The sequence below is a fragment of the Hemibagrus wyckioides genome, linkage group LG15 (genome assembly GCF_019097595.1).
Source record: "Hemibagrus wyckioides isolate EC202008001 linkage group LG15, SWU_Hwy_1.0, whole genome shotgun sequence".
Taxonomy (NCBI): domain Eukaryota; kingdom Metazoa; phylum Chordata; class Actinopteri; order Siluriformes; family Bagridae; genus Hemibagrus; species Hemibagrus wyckioides.
This window is the reverse complement of record NC_080724.1, coordinates 16,172,375-16,195,000: the sequence shown is the minus strand read 5'-3', so window position 1 is coordinate 16,195,000 and position 22,626 is coordinate 16,172,375. Positions and strand designations below refer to the sequence as shown.

Below are 22,626 nucleotides of genomic sequence, written 5' to 3'. Positions count from 1 at the left end.
CCGAAAGCTCCAACAATGGGCACATGAGCATAAGAACTGGAGCACGGAGCAATGGAAGAAGGTGGCCTGTTCTGATGAATTACGTTTTCTTTTACATCACCTGGATGACCGGGTGCATGTGCATCGCTTACCTGGGGAACACATAGCACCAGGACGCACTATGGGAAGAAGGCAAGCCGGCGGAGGCAGTGTCATGCTTTGGGCAATGTTCTGCTGGGAATCCTTGGGTCCTGCCATCCATGTGGATGTTGCATTGACACGTATCACCTACCTAAGCATTGTTGCAGACCATGTACACCCTTTCATGATGGTTGAGGCCTCTTTCAGCAGGTTAATGTGCTGTGCCACAAAGAAAAAATGGTTCAGGAACGATTTGATGAGCAGAACAACTAGTTTGAGGTGTTGACTTGGCCTCCAAATTTCCCAGATCTCAGTCCAGCTGAGCATCTGTGGGATGTGCTGGACAAACAAGTCTGATCCATGGAGGTCCCACTTTGCAACTTACATGACATAAGGGATCTGCTGCTAACATCCTGGTGCCAGATACCACAGCACACCTTCAGGGATCTAGCCGAGTCCATGACTTGACGGATCAGGGCTGTCGTGGCAGCAAAAGTGGGACCAACACAATATTAGGCAGGTGGTCATAATGTTATGCCTGATCGGTGTATGGACGTTAGGACAATAAAGACCTAATATTAGTGCAACAACAACCGTAATACTTGCTGATAAAATTGTCACTTGCTGTTAAACTGTTATTAATTGTTTTGTGTATTAAATGTACAGGCATTTTGGTCAAGTCAAAATTTGATTTTTATAAATTATATCCGTAAAAATTTCACTTAAAAGTAAACCCAAACAAACCACCACCAAACATTAAGCTCCGCCCACATGGACAAAAATGACTTAAAAAAAGACACAGGTATGTCTCAGTATGATCACATTTCCTTTCTAAACTTTATAAACCCATTGTAATCGCTGTTTAAACACATTAAAATATAAAAATCATTTATAAACATCAAGCTTTTTGTATATTCAGAACCAAAAAAAATCTTTAGATTCATGCATTTTTGAAACCGTCCCTAATTAGACCGATATTTCAGAGGAATTTCTTATATATTATATAAGATTTATAATATTATGTATTAATATTTTCTGCGGAAAATAAAGAAAAACAAATTTCCTCACAGTAAAGCATTTTTATTTTAAATTAAAACCTTGGCTCTTTATTTGGGTTTATTATTAATTAATTTAATTAATTATTAATTTACGCCTATTCAATTAGGCTTATTTGCATAAATAAATATAATACGGTGAGAATAACCTCATCAGCTGGCACATTGTGATATCTATTCTTGTTAAAAAAAACCCAGCTTATTTAATTTATTATTTCCAGCAGCAGAAATAAAAACAGCTAGGTTATTTAATACTGGGTCTGACACTTGTGTGAGGTTAAGATATAATTTATAAAATAAATAGTTCTAAGTTAAAAGTGCTAACGGTAGCTAAGCTAACTGTTTATCGCCGCTTTAGTTTCAATTACTCGATTAGAAATGCGATAAAATGCAAAAGATATACTTCGTCTAAAACATTTTGGTATTGTTAAAACAGAGATAAAGCACTATTTATGGGGAAAAAATAATGATAAAGTGTTTAAAGGTCTCAGGCTCGTGCACCGGGCCTCGGCGTCTGAGGTAGCGCGCGCGACAAGGCGGTACCTGTTCGTGATTTTGTAAATGAGCGCGCCGCCGCTGAGACACGCCGCGACCCCGACACCACCGTACAGCAGCTGTGGATACTGCACCAACATCTGGTTCACCAGCTCCATTGCCAGATAAGCTTTAGTGTATTTAACTGTAGTATTTCCCCCCTAAGCTGCACATTTGTGCATACACGCGCCAACAAAAGCGTGCGTCAATCAACTATATCGTCACTTCCGGGTTCTGAATGTACGTGTCAAAATAAAAGTCCGCCATCGGCTTGTGTAAATCATGGGTCATGGGTAAAACGTCTTTATAATCCCAATACTAGGCAGCACGGTGGCTTAGTGGTTAGCACCAAGAAGGTCCTGGGTTTGAATCCCGGGTTCGAACAAGCAGGGGCCTTCCTGTGTGGAGTTTGCATGTTCTCCCCGTGCCTGCGTGGGTTTACTCTGGTTTCCTCCCACTGTCCAAAAACATGTACATTAGGTTGATTGGTAATTCTAAATTGCCCATAGGAGTAAGTGTGTGTGGTTGTCTGTCTATATGTGTGGCCCTGTGATGGACTGGTGACCTGTCCAGGGTGTACTCCACTCCTGCCATTCACCCAGTGTATTCAGGGATAGGCTCCAGCATGACCCTAATTAGGAATAAAGTGGGTATAGGCTCAATACTACTAATATAATAGCTATTACAGGGAGGAAGAAATAAACATTCTGACATTTATAAAGGCTGACAATGGCAAAGCAAAAGCAGAAATGATTTTAGTGCTATATTTTAATATTATTGTTTTATACTAGGTTATAGTATTGTATTTTACACAATAAGGCCAAACGTATGTGGACACCAGACCTTCTCACTCATTTCAATGCCGCGAAGTTGGAAGCACACGATTGTGGAGACTGTCTTTGTATGCTGAAACATTACAATGTCATTTCACTGGAATTACAAGGTTCATGTTTCTGCATGACGGTGTCCTTTTTCAAAGTAAGGTCCATGAAGACATGCTTTGCCAGGGTCGGTGCATAAGAATTTGAGTGTCCTTCACACAGCTCTGACCTTAACCCCACTGAATACCTTTGGGATGAACTGGAACTCTGGTTGTGTGCCTGACGTCACTAATGCCCTTGCGGCTGAATGGAACAAATCCCCACAGACACCCTCCAAAATCTAGGTGAAAGTCTTCCCAGAAGTGTGGAGGTTATTATAACAGGAAAAAGGAAGACTGAATCTAGAACGCTTTGTTCAAAAGGTAAACTATATTGCCAAATGTTTTGGGACACCCCTCCAAATCATTGAATTCAGGTGTTATTTTTCAAGGGTTTGGACTTGGACCCTTAGTTCCAGTAAAATAGGAACTCTTAATGCTTCAGCATACCAAGACCTTTTGGACAATCTCATGCTCCTGACTTTGTGGGAACAGTTTGGGGATGACCCCTTCCTGTTCCAACATGACTGCGCACCAGTGCACAAAGCAAGGTCCGTAAAGATATGGATGAGCAAGTTTGGTTTGGAGGAACTTGACTAGCCTGCACAGAGTCCTTGACTCAACCCGAAAGAACACCTTTGGGATGAATTAGAGCAGAACTGGGACATCTGCCTTTACATGCACATGAATTTATGGAGCAATATTTCTAACTAATTACAATTAAGCAGTAACTAAACAAATGTTATAGGTTTAACTTTTTATTTTTCTTTGGTGTATTGAAAAACTTTTTCATATTTGATTAATGGTCATACACAGGATATAGGCTGAGTTTAAATTTTAACAGATTGATTAAAGCATTTATTGATATTTCAGGTCAAATACAAGACCAAATATCATTTAATAATCCAGTATCCAGTTCAGAACATCATGAACATAAAATTCTCCACTGAGCACCCTAAAGAGTCCTTCAGTTTGTTCCTCTGGGGAAAAATGTAAGATTCTCTGTAAAAGAAAAATTAAGAATGGTTTTTTTTGAGCATACATGAGCTTGAATGAGTGCTGTGTCACGCTGCAGAGTTTACAGTTTACCTCATTTAACACAGACACATGTCTGTTCAACAAAATTCTACAGCTTTCATCAAATTAATTTGGTCTACTAGCACAGGGAATAAACAAACCTTTTAAAAAGGCTGACAGCCTTCCAGGGACTGAATTTGACACCAATATATCGTTAAAGGTTAATCATTTTGGAAAAGAGTTCAGTTTAAATGCCTCGTATCAAGTACATATAAATCCACTGCATTGTCACTGGGACGATGCAGACTGTTCTTGCCGAAATAAATTAGACAAGACAGGAGGTATTTCTGAATGATGACATTTTGTATAAGGGCTTTAACATGAGTGGTTTAATGATGCATAAACAAATTAAATCTTTAGTTTATAATTTTCTATGTAGACATTTTGCTCTGGCACAGTTCATGCATTTATAATAAATTAATGCAAAATGTTATGTGAAAAAGAAAAATTTGAATGAGTAGCCCTGGGGCTTATTCAGGACTGTGAGTGTTGCAATTTAAAACCATTTATACAGAAAGCTTTCCAAAAAAAAGTAGCATTCATTTTATTGAACCACTGCTTGTGTACGCATTTTCCTTTTTCTGTAAAAGACGAACCTATCGTCACAAACAGAACAGTAAACATACATGAACATCTAAGATCACTACATAATGAACATGAACAAAACTACTTCAACATTACAGTATGTCCCCAAGAGCTTTATGTCACATCTTCATAACAGCATCCTTCCAGTTCAGTACAACAGGATCCGCTGGACAGTTCAGCTCCTGCATCTTTGAAGGACACAATAGCAGGCTGGACAGAACCATGACCGAAATTAAAAACTACAACTAAAAATAAAATATATATACACCAAAATAAGAATAATTTAGTTAACTTAATATCACTAGGTGTTTTAGGATGACCTCTTTCTGTACAGTGATGCAATATTAATACTTGGCTCTAAACCTTACGTGTACCATATATTAATATCTCGCACATTCGAAATTAAAGTGTCAGTGAGGATGCATGATCAACGGAAATCAAATTTTTTTTTTTTACATCTAGCAGAATATATGCATTCAAATAAAAAAATAGGCTCTTTATTTTTCTTTAAAGTCTTTGGATTCTACTCCCAACCTGTATCCTACTGCATCCTCAGTCAAAAACAGTCTCTCACAACAGGTTTCTTTTTCTCCAAGTTTTAATTTGCAGGTCCTAAAGTCTTTTTGTGCAAGTTATCACTGGGCTTTATTTGGATGACTGTCCCAGCAGGTAGACAATGAGCTCATAGGTGGAGAGCACTATAGCCGTGTTGGGAATTTGCCTAATGAGCTGTGGAATGAGTCCTCTGTAAAAAGCAGCGTAGCCCTCCTCCACCGCCACCAGGCGGGCCGTTTGGAAAAAGTATTTATATTTGCTACCCTCTTCTCTCAGCCTTGTCCGAATGACCTCTGGGGGGGAGATGAGAAAGACAGAGTGTCAGATCACAGCAGAAATAAAGCGCTTAAACATCAAAAAATAATGTAGGAAGTGTGAGAGAGAGTACAGTTACATACAGCACAAGGGTCACTTGCAAGTCAGCATACTAAGCATTTATTCTGCATTGTTGAAATGACCTTTTTACTGTATATATTAATAGCGTGTGTACTGCACAGAAAGATTCAGGAGTCTCCCATACCATGTGGATATGCTATGCAGGAAGCACAGCCTTTGGCAAAAGCAGCTGCTAACATGAGGCTTAGGAAGTCCGAGGCTCTTTTTTCTCCATTGCTGTTGGCAGACATGAGTCGTCTCTCAGCTATGTGCTTCTTCAGCGTCTCGTAGATGAGGAAGCAAATCATGGTCTCCGAGATTCCGGCGTACGATGCAGTGAGGCCCCGGTAAAAACCTCTTATACCTTCTGTCCTGTACACGTAGCGCGCACACTGCAATGCGTTCATCTTCTTCTCGCCTCGTGCCCTGAAGGAAAAGCAGTTAATTAGTAAATTCTCTACAGGACCACTTTAAACTAGGTTATAATGTAGGTTTAGAATGTGTGATACAGATGACTGTGAAACAGGCTGCAGTTCCCAAATGACGTTAAAATACTCGGTAGTAGATTTGGTAAAGGAGGAAACATTTGCTTTGCTCTTTTTTTGCTGTTTATATGGTAGTTTTGATGCGCAATGTTTCAGGGGCGTAGAGCGGCCAAGGATTTTCATTACAGGACTATATTTAGAAAAGGCTTCCAACATACTGTTCTCTTGTGACCCTTGAGACTGCACTGGTCTGGGCAGGGATAAATATATCTCGAGCCATTTAAGCTACGAGCGGCACAGTGAGAAGGATATTTATACTGCAGTGCTTCCAAATCACATGCTCATCAGCAGGACCTTATTAATGACTTTTATACACCCCTCGAACAGCACACGTTGGACACGTACAGATGACCGTGCCAAACATCGTGTTGGGTACAGCCTAACCTACAAATTTCTGTCACAGGATTACTTACTTCTTTTCAAGCTGCATTCTTGTTTTGACCATCCAGATGGGGTTCATCAAGGAGTTTGTTACAAACGCTGAAAACATAAGGAAAACAGCGCATCACAATAAATAGATGTACTTCTCTTCTCTGAAATATATAACTCATGGATGTCGAAACATTTTTAATCCACCAGTCCATGATAAGAAAGAAGTGAAAGGCTGCAAACTAACTAATAATCAAAACAAGCAGGCCTGTTTAACTGGTTGCCCTGCAATGGTTTTATCATAATATGCATTTCTTTCACTTTCTTCTGTATGCTGTGTTTAATTAATAAACAGGCCTCCCACTAGCTATTTACAGCAAAGGATTCCGGTGAAATTAAACAGACACTTTGCTGGGAAAAAAAAAATAATACTGTGCCTGAATTTTGCTGCATATCCTTTTGAATTGTTGTTACTTTAGAAAACCTGCAACCTTGTCTATCCGGAAATCCAGTGGAATTAAGGTTAATCATGGTATGAAGAGGACAAAGACGAGTACATTGAGAGATCAGATTAGATTCAGTTTGACACAATGGTGACACCTAGTGTTTAACCCATGAACTTTTGGAATAACAAGCAGTCCAAACAGTCGCGGCTGTGGTTTGGCCCCTCTTAAGTGTAACATCTCTGAAGGTCTCACCTGCAAATCCAGCTGAAGACATGTGCACTGCTCCACTATTTGGCACAAAGATGCCATTAAAGGTCTCTTTTGACTTGGAGTAGGCTGCAAAATATATTGCCCTGAGGAAGAACAAACAAAACAAAACATTTTAGATAAAAAAAAGCGAGGGGAACATTAGGTGTGCCCTCTCTGCTTTACACCCCTTGTTGCTAAAGAGCTCACTTCATTGTAAGAAAGAAGGACTGCTGAAAGCCTGCCAAGTTTAAACACACAGGCTGTGTCAGTGTGCAGAACTGCCTGTTCCTCACAGGTTGTTTTCTTTCATGCGCTTCGAAAACAGGCAGAGCTGCATCACTGCTACAGGAGGAACAAGTAGCTGGAGCCTATTCATAACCTATTGTTTGTGCGATATAAGCAATAGGCTCCAAGGTAAAATGATAAAACCTGCAATATTGACTGCTTATAGTAAACATACAACACATCCTTAACTGACCTGTTTTCAACTAAAGATTGTTTTCCTGCATATCTAGCTTATAGCTACCTTAAATATTTTCAGTTTAAAGTGGACTTTATTTTACCTTGATGGTGCAACGCCAACCAGATTTGGACCCAGTCCTCGGAACAGCGAACTTGGTCCTTCTTTTTCCAATATTGACCTGGTCAGGCAAAAAGAAAAAAAAAAAAAAAAAGACAAGGACATACTTAAGAAAAGTAAGAAAACACAACCCATAGTTTGGGCAGATCAGATAACACTAACAGTGTTTGAAATGTACAGATATATAGTTGCATATTATTTGGCAGTAATAACAGTAGTGCTTAGCTTTTTTTTTCAATGCAAACTGGTTTTATGGTTCATCTCTTGATTGTTAGGAAAGTTAATTATCTAGTCCTTAAGTAAACATGAACTCAGCCATCTTTGTTCATTACATAATCATTGTAGATCCAAGAGGTAATCTTTACAGACCATCCTAGGCATGTGTGTCCATGTATCAACCCAAGTTATAGCCTGAAATTCAGTGTTACTGAGGGCAGTGCTATAAGGCAGGATGTTTGAATAGCGCTTCTTGGAAAATCTCTATGTTAAATTACATTGAGAAGTTAATGGCTGGATGAGAACAAAACAATTTAATATGGTCAGGCTTAAAACCTTTTTCCTCCATGCACAATGGCTCTCAGCGCTATAAATAATATATCTGATTCAGCTCTCCTTTAGTACATCAGATGTACTGGGAGCAACAAAAACTGAAAACTCTGCAATGCCTCAAATGACAGGATTAAAAGTCCATATTATAGCCTAAACATGGGAACCTTAGATTTATTACAGAAACACTAGTTAGAGTAGAGTATACAGAGTATACATTATAACTGATGACTCAACTGGCTAAACAATACAAATCTTGACAAAGTCCATTACGAATGCCTCACAGCTGACATTCACCATAAACCGCATTTACCCAACATTTATCAAACTGTAACAGAGAACAAAAAACAAGGAAACCATTTTATCTCATGACGACACAGCCTGTTTCTTGGAATTGAAAGACCACAACAACAAAAAACTGGGACTCATCATAGTTTTGCAGTCATTAAAAACATGAGCAGATAAGAAAATGTGCTGAAAAGGAACTCGCACCCCCTGAGCTCAGGCAGAATCGGCGTGTGCTGGCTAGAAGTAATATGATCTAGAGCGGAGGAACCATGTGACAGCATGGCCTTCTCAAAGCACTCGCCAGGCCTCCATGGGTGCAATGGCTGACCTCCCAGAAAAGGACATGGACGCACGCCATCTTGTCCCTCATCAGCTTTTATACAACACTGCTACAATCTGGCAGCAAATCACTTGGGCTTGTACTTGAGTGCTGTTTTGTCCTTTACTGTAGGGAACTGTTCTCCAAAGCGAACAGCTCTATTAATATGCAAACCAGACATATAAAAGTTGCTATATAAATGGAGCTAAAACATTTCATAACCATTGCAGCAAAAATAGTGCATATGTTAACATACTGTGATAGTGACCTTATTGAAGGTGATCTTGGGCCCTTCATTAATTCCTTTAGTTGCACTGTAATTCTTGCATTGTAAATAATGTGAATAATCTCTCGGATCAAGAGGTACATCAACTGCAGGGCAATATCAGTAAAACTACATATATTTAATTTTTATTTATTAGTTACAACATATGCGCCACACGTTCACCCTTCCGCACTACAGATGTTCTTAGCCACTGTATCATATCTCAGATTTTGGTCAACACATTTGCTCAACATATTCCTATTGAGCTTTTTTCTGATCTGTATGTACACACAAAGCCAGATTAATGTTTTCGGCTGCTTGTTGTGTTAAAAAGCTCCAGCTTACCGTAGGACCTGCAAGAGGCTCGGTGTTACTGGTCCCGGTCTAATCACACCAGCTCCGCTGACTGTACCAAGCTGTACCTGAAACACCGGTCTGAGCGTCAGACCTGATGATTGTAGCCTCGTCTTCAACACCTCTAGTGGGCAGGTCACAATGGCGCCCACTGTACCACCACATCTGCAAATGTACCAAAAAGGACAACCGTTACTCCTCACTTTATAAAAAGCTACTTAATGAAAAGGATTCTACAGCATTATGCAATAATAATACAAACATGTTAGGGAAACAAACAGCTAGATGAAGGGGTTGCATGGATGAATTGATTGCCTTGTGATAAAGAAGCTCAACAAAAGTATGTCACGGACAACTGTGGTTTGACAGCAAGTCCATGTTCTGGCACACATTACTAACTGTTGCCTTTTTGAGATTTACAAAGGTCAGGGAGAACAAACTGAACCCTTGCAGAACATCGCAATATGACGTAGGTTGTATCGATCATGGATCTGCTGCTCAATCCTGACATAAATATGTACAGGAAATTTTAATCATACAAATGCAATAATAACAGCTGAATCTAACCGAAAGAAAAAGTACAAGATATATATAGAGAGATAATAAGTTACTGTAAAATTGCAAGAGAGTTTTAGTTTACATGATTTTCACCATGTTTGCATCATCTGTGCTCTCACGTTAGCAGGGCAGAGTTCACCAGACTGACGTAAAACTAGTTTTAAATGAACTTTAGCTTAAAAATAAGGTAGCGCATGATAGCCATGTACAACACTGATAGATGGGTGAGCTGTTTTGAGCTATTCTAAATACACAATACATCTCTGAACAAAAGTACACCTGGATCATTCTGGAACCTGTAGTGATAATACAAGAAATCCAGAATGTGACATGACCAAATACTACCATACAACTTTCAGATGATTGCAGTAGGATGAGCCTCATGGCTTCTAATTCGATTAAATTAATGGGTCACTAGACAAAGCTCACAGTATGTTTTCACAGATAAGATACTGTATCTATAAGTGTAATCTCTCACTCATGCACACACAAACAAACCTAAGGATATACAAATCTGCACTCCTACAGTACTGACAGTCATGAACTTGTCACGGATTTGTACTGGACTTATGAGGGACAGATTAAAAACAAATCCGCCCGAGAGGAACAATTTATTTCAGGCACAAGACTTAACACTTATTACTAACTCTGTAGAAAGTCAAATTTTATAGTTAAGCCTGTGACCTATTAGGCTTTGGTTATAAAACCAAATGCTTTAAAATAGCTTTCTGGCAGGGCCACAGGAGACATGTCAGGGCACTGGCTTGTATAATATAGAGCAGACTTCAGTGACACAGCAACCACCAGAAAGGGTGATTTATGGAAATCGGTCCAGGAACGATAACATGCATGAAGGTTGGGACACAACTGATATCCTATATGGCACGGAGCATTAGTGGTGCTTCTTTCCTAGGTTCATCTAGCACCATTACAAACACTGCAGGTCACGTCGACAAGAGTGCAGACACTTGAATACAGTAACAAAAGAACATCTGGTGTACAAAACATCTCTAGTCTCACAATATGCTTCCAAAAACATGAGCAATTATAGACAGTGATATAGATCATTGTGGAAAAGTTTATGATGTTATCTCCCAAGTTTGAAACATAATGTTCATATTACGGATACACTTGTCTGTTCATGTACACATTTATCATAAATTAGTCTAGGCATTGCTACAACTCACATATACAGTAGCAGATGCAACAAAAACTGGGTGTAAAAATACTGAGTTATGCAAAGTTCCTTACAAAATGACACAGTCAAATAAGCACAGCTAAAAAAAAGAAGAAAAAACATTTAGGCTGGAAGCGCTGACGTAAGATCTGGTAGCCTGTGGTTACAGGTCCTGTTTTTGTCAGGCGGCTCCACGGGGACTGACCTTAGATGAGCAAAGAGCGAAACCACCTTTTCAATCTGCTTTCTGTCCCTGAACTGTTTATTCTGTAATCAATGCAGGCATTGGGGTGGAATAGAAAGAATGTGATGAAAGAGTGAATGCAAGCAGTCTACCAGTGTAAGGCATTGAAGGAATATGAGAATGACTGATGATGTTATATACAGCATAAGAATGGTACAACAGCTTATATGTAAATATGATGGAGAGAGGGGGAGAGAGAGAGAGAGAGAGAGAGAGAGAGAGAGAGAGAGAGAGAGAGAGTGAGTGAAAGAGAGGGAAGAAAGAGAGGGAAGAAAGAGAGGGAAGAAAGAGAGAGGGAAAGAGAGAGGGAAAGAGAGAGGGAAAGAGAGAGGGAAAGAGAGAGGGGAAAAGGAGGAGAGAGAGAGAGAGGGAGGGATAAGGAGGAGAGAGAGAAAAGAGAGGGGAAAAGGAGGAGAGAGTGAGAGAGAAAGAAAGAGAGAGAGAGAAAAGAGAGGGGAAAAGGAGGAGAGAGAAGAGAGAGAGAGAGAGAGAGAGAGAGTTCATATATAATGGAGTTTATCGTGATGTGGGGACAGAAAAAACAGAGGAGGCGGAACAGATAAATATATAGCTCGACTTAATATTAACCTTTCTAGCGACTTATTTATAGAACTATTGCTTTATAGAACACTATTGCTGATAAATAACCTAAATAAATAAACAAACACCATTGCCAAGGCCATGTCTTTCCAGCCCAATGGTATAAGGAAAATGTTGAACTTGTGACTCGACCTGGCAACCCGGACATCACCGTATGAGAGACTTGGCTAAGCCAGTAACGTCCGACTCGGCTAAGCTAGCGACCTGGAACCTCAATGTCATTTGGCATTTAGCTCGCTGTGAAACAACGAAACGTTTTAAACCTTAATAAAATATCCATAGCAGAAATAAAAGCCGTGTGCACTTGTTAATTCACTCAATTCAGTAAAGTTTCTCCGACATCACGTGAGCACCTGCTTAGCTTTAACACCGCCAAGCTAGCTATAAGGAAGCACAGCGGATAGGACTAACGCACACGTTACTTTAAACATTTTACTGACAGGAAAAAAAAATGGTCAACTCACCCCCCGGCGAAGAGATGCAATAACGTGTCTTTCTGTGCCATTTCAAGCTGTCATCATACACCTCAGGTTTCTTTCAGAGGTTAAAACTGAAAGAAGACGGACGACGGCAGCGTCTCTAAACCGGCCTCAACCAGCCGAGCCGGCTTCTTTATAGCGCTGGAGCGGAGTGCGCAGAATCTGACGAGAGCGCTGGTTGGGTGTTAGGCTGCGTCTAAAACGGCATGCCGATGAACAATAAGTGCACTATACGGGCCGTTATTTCCTACCGACAGTAGTGCGCCTATGCAGGGGGGTTATATAGAGTTTTTGGAATTCAGCGCTGTGACGTCAGGGAGGCTGGGTCGCTCGTGTCCAGCCCACGCTAATAAGAAAGAAGTTCATTTGAATGGGCCAGGCGGAGGTGTTGTCTATGACGTCACACAGACACCCAATCTTCCGACTGCACTGAGGTTACAGTCTGGGTAAATTCGTCCTGACATTTCAAATAAAATGAAGAACTGTGTCATGTGCTGCCGCTACGGAACACTTTCTATATCTAGTGGTGAACTCTTATAGCACTGACCACTCCACACCGTATACATATTAAACATCCTATAGACACTATCTTGCCAAAAGTTTTGGGACAACCCTTTAGAATAATTTAATTCAGGGGTTGGGCTCGGCCCCTTAGTTCCAGTGAAAGGAACTTTTAATGCTTCAACATAGCAAGACATTTTGGACGATTTCATGCTCCCAACTTTGTGGGAACAGTTTGGGGATGACCCCTTCCTGTTCCAACATGACTGCACACCAGTGCACTAAGCAAGGTCCATGAAGACATAGATGTTGAACGAGAAGTCATGGCTCCCAGTCTCAGCTCTAATTCATCTCAAAGGTGTTCTATCGGGTCTAGGTCAGTTCCTCCACACCAAACTTGCCCATCCATGTCTTAATGCTGAAGCAACTGAGAGCTTCTTTCACTGGAACTAAGGGGCCAAGTCCAAGCCCTGAAAAACAACACCTGAATTCAATGATTTAGAAGGGTGTTGCAAAACGTTTGGCAGTATAGTGAATATATTACACACTTGACCTAATTGTCGATGCATTTATTTGCTAGATATTATAGTAGTAGAGATTGTTCTTATTAAGTGTTGCTTTCACGAATATTTAGAATTTTTAGTCATGCATAATAAAATGTTTCGGGGAAATAAAGTTAATGCCCCTGTGTGCCTTATTTTTGCAAGCAGAAAAAGTCCCTTGAAGTTTGTTTAATTTTTAATCTATTCGAACTAGAAGATCCACTAAGGTGGAAATTCCTGCCATGTTTGTGGAGCTTGTGATAAGATGAGTGTGTAATATCATCAGACGTAATGCAGCATTGGACTGACAGTACAGGGTGAAGAGAGCAGCCTATAGGGAAAGGGGTGTGAGCTGGAGGGAGGGACGAAAGCTGACCTGAGATACACATCGCTCCACATTCAAGAACTGTGAACTGATAAGGTTGTTGTTCAATCATGCACTTGTTAGCTTGTTTACTAATCTGAAATGTGCAAGCTTGCTATAATGTGTTACATGGGACAGCTTTTAAATCTTTAAGATAACCACCAGGTTTAAACAAGAGTAAGGTGTATTCAGAATTTGTGACTGTAAATAAAAGAAGGTATTTATATGAATCGTTTTGTATTTCTGTTACACAATACATGCTGGCTGAAAAGTGAACAATGATCAAGTTAGGTAAAATGTTTTCTGTCATCTCATAGCAAAGTTTGGCTTGAAAAAACGTCAATAACACGGATGACAAAATTCGTGTGATGTTCATAGGATAATGTTTGGATAATATTCATTTTATACTCACGGATATAGATCTGACTGGACAACTGGTTATACTGGTTGCGGCAATGTTGTTTTTTGCCAAACACACCCAAACAAATAACAAGCACCACACTTATATCTGTCAATATAAAGCAATGACAAAATAGACTTAATCACAGATATAATCCTGCTGTTATTAAATGGTCAAAAGAAATTTGAAGTGATTGTGTGGAGAATGGAGCCTTGGCAGGCTATAATCAAAGAGCTTCCATATTAATACCTGCTGCATTTGGGTTCAAAGAGAAATGCAATTGAACACCAAGTCTAAAAAAGAAAAAGTTCTTGGCAAGTAGACAAGATTGTGTTGCATTTGCTCAATAGCTCTTGCATGCTAACCAGAGAGAATGAGAATGTTTTTCTCTGATGGATGTGTTTCATGATGTCATGCCAGGTGATATCAGGTGTGTTAAATGTGAAAATAAGTGTGTAATAATAATTAAAAAAAAAAAAAGTATGAGAAATACCACCCAGGGCACAGGAATGAAACCACTGACCCTGGAGGTGTGAAGCAAATGTGTCCTATTACATCAGAAAAAAAAAGTCACGTGCCCTATTACATCAAAAAAATATATTAGGAACTGAATTGAAATCTCGTGTTGGAAAAATTCTTATTAGAGGTTTGATATCAATGTCAATGCACTGATCTGTCAGCTTGACAACAAGGAATTAGTCTATAATGTCTATAATGAACTCAGTAACTACACTGACCTATTAGTTCCTCAAGAGCTCTTGGTTGCTGGTGCAGAAAGGACATTTATACATTTACATTATTTATTGTCCAGTGTCACCTAAATGAGGATGAGGTTCCCTTCAGAGCCTGATTCCTCTCAAGGTTTCTTTATCATATCATCTCAGGAAGTTTTTCTTTGCCACCATCTCCTCAGGCTTGCTCATAAGGGATAAAATAGTAACTTAACTTAAAATCTTTTTCTTTCTTTCTTTCTTTCTTTCTTTCTTTCTTTCTTTCTTTCTTTCTTTCTTTCTTTCTTTCTTTCTTTCTTTCTTTCTTTCTTTCTTTCTTTCTTTCTTTCTTTCTTTTTTCTCTGTTTCTGTACTTCTGTAAAGCTGCTTTGAGACAATGCACATTGTTAAAAGCACTATACAAAGAAATTGAATTGAACTGAACACAGAAAATCACACAAACTTCATATGTGAATAATCATGATGTGTAAAAGGTCCAAATGTTGTTTTCATACATTTCACATGTTAGGTTTCACACATTTTCCACATGTAGCTATTTCACAGACGTGTTTGATTTTTCACATGAAATTTCTAAAACATAGTTCATTTATTTCAAATGTTCAATTTCCACACAACCACATGCACGGGCTAGTCAGATAATATTTCTCTTATTTTCTTTTTTATAATTTCCTCAAAAGGCCTCGCAAAAGTGTATCAGCTTTATGTTAGAAAGTAGAGAGAGAGAGCTATCAGCAATAATGAATCGGTTTTACTTTCGCAACTTGCAAAATGTTTTCATTTGGTGTTACAGGTAAGCATCAATCTTACACACACAATCACCTGTAAAAAATGTACAAAAATGTATCCAAAAATCAAAAATGATTTTTTAAGGTAATACAATGATTTCAAATAAATCCTTCTGTCACACTAATGATTTCTTTGGCAAGTATCAATACATAATAAAGAGCCAGCCAGCCGCAGCCAGAGTGCTGTTACTTATTTGTGATAATGATCACTGGGTCTACAGTACCTCCTTCTAATTCAGTTGTAATCAGGCATCAGTTGTTATTGCACCTTTGAAAGAGGTGACAGACTGCAGGCTGCTTCTCGGACACCATGGATCAATGGCCATACATTGTGATTCAAGTCTGTCTTTCTAATCTCTTTACACCCCTCTGATGGCCGAGTCTAGCTTGGCTCTTTTGCATATCTTAAGGCGTTTGGATTTGAAGGATGCTACTTAGTTTGGCACTGATGTTGTTTAAAAGAAGCTTTTATTTGTTACATATACAGTATGGCACAGTGAATTTAATTTCCCCCACACATTTCCCAGCTTGTTAGGAAGTTGAGGTCAGAGTGCTGGGTCAGCCATGTTACAGTGGCCCTGAAGCAGATAGTGTTAAAGGCTTTGCTCAAGGACCTAATAGTGGTAGTGTCCCTGCCTTTCTGATCAGTAAACCACAGCCTTAACCACTGCGCCACAACTGCACATATAATATACTGTGTAACTGTGTAATTACACTCCTAAGACTTCTAAGTTGTGTGTGCCTTAAAAACACATTCCACTCCAGGCATTAAAGACAAGCACTGTATATTTTAATTGCATGGGTGTTGTTGCCTTTGGCATATTGGCTGGCAAAGTAGAAATATCACATGTAACACATAACATGTGATTTGTTCATCTAATGAATATTCCAGGTAAAAAACAACAACAACAACAGAACTATAATAATATTTGTTTTAGCCTGACACTTTTTTTTATTATTATATCCTGTTATTTAGATCAGCACCTAATTGGCGGTTTGTTTAATTATTCATTTCAGTTTGTAATCTATCCTAATTGTGATAAAATGGCAGTAATATGACTGGACTGGCAAAGCAGACTTTGGAACTGAACTTTTAATTGATGGTTAATTTCAGATGGCTCCTCTAGAAGGTGCTGGAATTGAATTAGAACATAGTTTCAGAGAATAACATTGCAGTCGAACTGGATTTTGTTGGAATGAACGATGCAGTTGTAAGTAACCAATCACATTTTAAGAAGTAAGTCGTCCTAACCACATAAAGTGCATAGGGTGTAACCTAGTGCAAACAGGGCAAGACAAAAGACAGTGCAAACAAACAATATAATACACGACAGGACAGATACATAATATTTTTTAACTTACTATGGACACCGATCAAACATAACATTATGATCACTGACAGGGGAATAACACTGATGATCTCCTCATCATGGCACCTGTTAGTGGGTGGGATATATTAGACAGAAAGTGAACATTTTGTCCTCAAAGTTGATGTGTTAGAAGCAGGAAAAATGGGCAAGTGTAAGGATTTGAGCGAGTTTGACAAGGGCCAAATTGTGATGGCTAGACGACTGGATCAGAGCATCTCCAAAACTTCAGCTCTTGTGGGATGTTCCCGGTCTGCAGTGGTCAGTATCTGGTTCTAATGTGGTCTAATGCTGGTTCTGTTTGAAAGGTGTCAGAATACACAGTGCATGATGGGTCAGGGCTGTTTTGGCAGCAAAAGGGGGACCAAAATTAGGAGGGCAGTCATATGTGTGTGTGTGGGGGTGGGGGGGTGTCATTCACAATGCTTCTGGCTCTGCGGATGCAGTGTGTGGTGTAAATGGAGGGGGAAGAGAGACTCTGATGATCTTCTCAGCTGTTCTCACTATCTGGGGCAATTTCCAAACCAGAAATTGACGCAGCTGCTCAGGATGTTCTCAATGGTCCCTCTGTAGAACATGGTCAGGATAGGGGGTGAGGGGTGGGAGATAGGCCTTCGTAAGAAGTAACAATACTGTTGGGCTTTCTTGCTGATGGAGCTGGTGTTGAGTGACCAGGTAAAGATCTCCACCAGGTGAACATCAAGGATAAACGTAATTTCTAATTTTATTTAATGTGGATGAAAATGACAAGGCAATATCTGTTCTAGAGCAAATATGTGGCATATTAATATTATTACTTAAAACTAAAAAACTAAACATGTAAGGAGAGCTATAACACAAGCTATAATTATAAATGAAATGTATACTAAAGGAAGAAAAACAAAATGAGATGTTAATGACATGTACATAATTCTTTAGAATCATATTTATAAGATTTGCAAGGAAAAAAATGTTTTTAAGAAGAGCGGTTAGTATTTTTTCTCGTTCCGGAACCAGTGACAGAAGCGTCTCAAAAACTGGGGAAGATTTTAGCTGGCGGACCGGAAGTCTTCGGAGTCACATTGAAGCGGTGTATTAGGTTCTCCGCTTAAGTAAGTCCTTAATCGCATAATAAACAAAGTTATTAATACAATGCAAGATTATATTGGTGTATGGAATAAATTACAACAATCCGCGTTTGGCCTAAACCTTGTTATTCTTTCTTAGCATCTAAGCTAGCTGGCTAATTGCCTGGCAACAAGCGTGTTATAACGCAGTATAACGTTCAGTCCATTCAATCAGAACATTATAATGAGATCTGCAATGAAAACACTTGGTATATGTCTGGTCTTGCTGTATAATTAATGTGTTATGTTGTTAAATTTACATTTAAGGGAGAACTCACATGATACACATGCGATTGCACCAGCAGTAGGATCTAGTCATGATGGTCTCAAGGTTAATGCCACGGCTGAATGTGTTCTTCAGGGTGTCTGGTAAGCCTTGTTTCTTCTTCATTCATATCTTACGTAAAACTTCTTTAAATGCCCGTCTAACCCCCTTTCCCTGGCAGGTTTCCATCAGTACCAGTGCAAGTCTGTAAACAATGCAATACAACACTGCCGTTCTACCAGCTTTATTACAAACCATACACAAAGGTACTCCACATCAACCACTGACATCAGGCAGCCCCCGAAACAATGGACAGTTCTCGAGCCAGAGTTAGAGGAGTTCCTCATTCCACGGAAACTCTCCGTTACACCTTTAGAGAGCTGGCTTTCTCTGCGCTATTCACTACCTCCGCTTCTCGAGGCTCCTGCCCCTTTGGAGGGAGGTGATCTGATAGAGGAGGCCGTGGTGTTGCCTCCTTCGGCCATGCCTGTACTGGAGGATGGTGAGAGCTCCACACCGCTGAGCTGTAAGAATGTGTTGGAGATCCGGCGACGGAAGATGAACAGACATAAATACAAGAAGCTGCTGAAGAGGACCAAGTTCCTAAGGAGGCGGATCAAGGAACGCAGACAGAAAAGGAAGCAGGTCAGTAATGAATATTTATCTGGACAGAATTTCTCTCTAAAACTGTGAATATCGCAATGTGGGATTACGAGTGTGCATTTTCTTTTTTTTTAGGTTACATACCTGTTTTTCTTTGATGTGTAAACAAAATGTGTTTAATATAATTTTAAATCCCTTATCATTAACACTCAAGGTGAATAGATTTATTCCCTCATGGAGCTGATACTCTGTAATAACTTAACAATTGATGTGCATTCTGTCAGTGTAACATCGGTCATCTCTTTGAATTTTGTAGCACTGTAGCTGTATGACTTACTTTAAAAATATCTAATCTAACCTACCGTTACCGGAGGTGTGTGCAGGGGTAAGAGTGCAAATAAGAAATAGAGACGAGGTACATTTATGTTTCAAAGATGAGTTATTTTTTAGTATGTATTTTTTTACTCTCAGGCTAAAATATAAATATATATGTTTGGTATGAATTTGAAGTCCTTTTGAGAAATTTAGTATCTAATATAAAATAAAAGATAAGTATAAAATATTAACAACAAACCAGCTACAGGGTGTAGAGGTGAAGAAGGTACAAGAGTTTAAGTACTTGGGATTAACAGTCCACAGTAATGGAGAGTGTGGGAAAGAGGTGGAGAAGCGAGTGCAGGAAGGTTGGAATGGGTGGAGAAAGGTGTCTGGAGTTCTGCATGATAGAAAAATATTAGTGAGAATCAAGGGGAAGGTGTACAAGACAGTGGTCCGGCCACTGTCACTGAGGAAGAGACAGGAGTCAGAGCTGGAGGTAGCAGAGCTGAAGATGTTGAGGTTCTCTTTGGGAGTGACACGGTTGGACAGGATTAGGAACGAGTACATCAGAGGGACAGCTCATGTTGGACATTTGGGGAACAAAGTTAGGGAGGTGAGATTAAGATGGTTTGGACATGTTCAGAGGAGGGAGAGTGAGTATATTGGTAGGAGAATGTTAGACATGGAGCTGCCAGGCAGGAGGCAGGAGGAGGTATATGGATGTAATAAATGAGGATATGAAGCTAGTGGGTGCAAGTGTTGAGGATGCAGAAGATAGGTGGAGAGAGATGATTCGCTGAAGAAACCAGCTTCCAACCAGGCATAACATTATGACCACCTGCCTAATATTCTGTTGGTCCCCCTTTTGCTGCCAAAGCAGCCCTGACCCATCATGCAGTCTGTATTCTGACACATTTCTATCAGAACCAGCATTAACTTCTTCAGCAATTTGAGCAACAGTAGCTCGTCTGTTGATTCGGATCACACGGGTCAGCCTTCGCTCCCCACGTGCATCAATGAGCCTTGGCCGCTCACTTTTGATAGATACTGACCACTGCAGACCGGGAACACCCCACAAGAGCTGCAGTTTTGGAGATGCTCTGATCCAGTTGTCTAGCCATCACAATTTGGCCCTTGTCAAACTCGCTCAAATCCTTACCCTTGCTCATTTTTCCTGCTTCTAACACATCAACGTTGAGAACAAAATGTTCACTTGCTGCCTAATATATCCCACCCACTAACAGGTGCCATGATGAAGAGATAATCAGTGTTATTCACTTCACCTCTCACTGCTCATAATGTTATGTCTGATCGGTGTATAGCAGTCTGTTCAGGAAGTTGCTACTGCATTAGGTGGACTGCTGCAGTGCGTTATTGAGGCACTAGAGGGCACAATAAGCATCACTTATAAAAATGTAACCAAATGTGTTTGTACTCATGCACAAACACTTGAGTGAAAGTACAAAGAATAATGGTAAATATCCAGACTGTTGAATTCTCAGCTGAATGGTCAAAAAGTATTAATGTGGTGAAATTATGATAAATTCAAGAGAGATAGAAAAGGGGAGCCATTGTCAATGTTAGGATTTCCAAAGTTGTAGCTATCTCTGTAAGCTGAACTGATATTCTCCACCCAGAGCTTGAGTTCTGCTGCACTCCTTTTGTGTGTGTGTGTGTCAGTGATTGTGAGTCAGTGTTTGTGTGAGTGAGCGTGTGTTAAAGTGTGTGTGGTGTGTGAATAAGTGCATCTTTATGTTTATATCTGTATAATGGGTGCAAGAGTATGTGTGGGTGTCTGAGTGTGGCTGTGTGAGCGTGAGCCAATGTGTGTGTGTGTGGGGGGGGTGTAAGGGTGAGTGTGTGTATGGGTGTGTGTGCTGTTAGTATTTGGGAGTATCCTACATGTTTAAATTTCCATATAGTGTCTTATAAAGCTCTGACCTGACCACGCTGATAATATCCAGAGCTTTCACGCCTAAAGTTTGTTGCTGTTGAACATATCCGTTATGATACTTGCTCTGATTTCAATAAATATTTAAGGTTTTCCATGATGCATGGTTAGTTGAAACTAAATAATGAGGTTAACAAAAAGATATATAGTACAGGTTCTCTTAAAATGTTACTGAATGTTGAAATATTTAGGGAAAACATTTAGATATACACTATATTGCCAAAGTTTTGGGACACTGCTCCAAATCATTGAATTCACAGCTTTGGCTTGGCCCCTTAGTTCCAGTGAAAGGAACTCTTAATGCTTCAGCATACCAAGACATTTTGGACAATTTAATGCTCAACTTTGTGGGAACAGTTTTGGGATGACCCCTTCCTGTTCCATGACTGCACACCAGTGCACAAAGCAAGGTCCATAAAGACATGGATGAGCGAGTTTGGTGTGGAGGAACTTCACGGAGTCCTGATCTCAACCTGATAGAACACCTTTGGGATGAATTAGAGCGGAGACTGTGAGCCAGGCCTTCTTGTCTAACATCAGTGCCTGACCTCACAAATGCACTTCTAGAGGACTGGTCAAAAATTCTCATAAACACACTCCTAAATCTTGTGTAAAGCCTTCCAAGAAGAGTTGAAGCTGTTATAGGGCGGGATAACTCCATATTAAATTCATGTGCATGTAAAGGCAGACGTCCCAGTTTTGTTCTGGCTCACAGTCTCCTCTCTATTTCATCCCAAAGGTGTTCTATCAGGTTGAGATCAGGACTCCGTGAAGTTCCTCCACACCAAACTCGCTCATCCATGTCTTTATGGACCTTGCTTTGTGCACTGGTGTGCAGTCATGGAACAGGAAGGGGTCATTCCCAAACTGTTCCCACAAAGTTGAGCATTAAATTTTCCAAAATGTCTTGGTATGCTGAAACATTAAGAGTTCCTTTCACTGGAACTAAGGGGCCGAGCCCAACACCTGAATTTAATGAATTGAAGGGGTGTCCCAAAACTTTTAGCAATATAGTGTATTTTTAATTGATTTCATAAATGACAAAATGTCATTGTGTTGTGTTTGTCATCATTACCAAATGCCATAAATCATCAGGACCTACTGACTGTCTGCTGTTTGTCATGTTCAGTCTAGATTTGAGAAGGATCTAACTAGAATCTGGAGGCGAGCAGGACTGAAAAAAGCCCCCGAGGGATGGACCACGCCGAAAATCTTCGTCAATCATCAAGTGAAGCGCCGCTGATTGTTTAATGAAAATTTACTGTGTAAAATAACATTTCTATTCAGGACTGGAGTAGCTTTGTTGATCGTCAGCTTGCCATTGCTACATCTTGGTGGAAACCTGTGAATTTCACATATTTAATATTGTAATCGAAATAAACACCTTTTTACCACCTTAACAATGTGCTTCATTGCTTCAAGCTTGTTTTTGTTTTTATGTTTCACACCACCAC

At 39.8% G+C, this 22,626-nt stretch overlaps 3 protein-coding genes across 3 annotated transcripts in view; 1 reads left to right on the top strand and 2 right to left on the bottom strand.

Moving 5' to 3' along the window:
• Positions 1 to 1,926, bottom strand: part of tmem201 (transmembrane protein 201) — a 20,803-nt gene extending 18,877 nt beyond the window's left edge. Inside the window, exon 1 of the mRNA XM_058410032.1 lies at positions 1,719 to 1,926. Coding sequence (XP_058266015.1) covers positions 1,719 to 1,828 — 110 coding nt within the window. The 5' untranslated portion in view covers positions 1,829 to 1,926. The remainder of the gene's footprint in view (positions 1 to 1,718) is intronic.
• Positions 1,927 to 4,224: 2,298 nt separating this feature from the next.
• Positions 4,225 to 12,495, bottom strand: slc25a33 (solute carrier family 25 member 33). The gene is made up of 7 exons (XM_058410511.1): positions 12,225 to 12,495; positions 9,173 to 9,346; positions 7,393 to 7,470; positions 6,833 to 6,933; positions 6,179 to 6,245; positions 5,366 to 5,646; positions 4,225 to 5,138 (listed from the first exon to the last, which is right to left on the bottom strand). Exons 1-7 carry the CDS (start codon positions 12,263 to 12,265, stop codon positions 4,936 to 4,938), a joined length of 945 nt encoding a protein of 314 aa, XP_058266494.1. The 5' UTR covers positions 12,266 to 12,495; the 3' UTR covers positions 4,225 to 4,935.
• Positions 12,496 to 17,908: 5,413 nt separating this feature from the next.
• aurkaip1 (aurora kinase A interacting protein 1) lies at positions 17,909 to 22,580 on the top strand. Its single transcript, XM_058409976.1, has 4 exons — positions 17,909 to 18,020; positions 18,303 to 18,404; positions 18,482 to 18,945; positions 22,302 to 22,580. The coding sequence occupies exons 2-4, from the start codon at positions 18,353 to 18,355 to the stop codon at positions 22,413 to 22,415; spliced, it is 630 nt and encodes a 209-aa protein (XP_058265959.1). The 5' UTR covers positions 17,909 to 18,020; positions 18,303 to 18,352; the 3' UTR covers positions 22,416 to 22,580.
• The last annotated feature ends 46 nt before the right edge of the window (positions 22,581 to 22,626 follow it).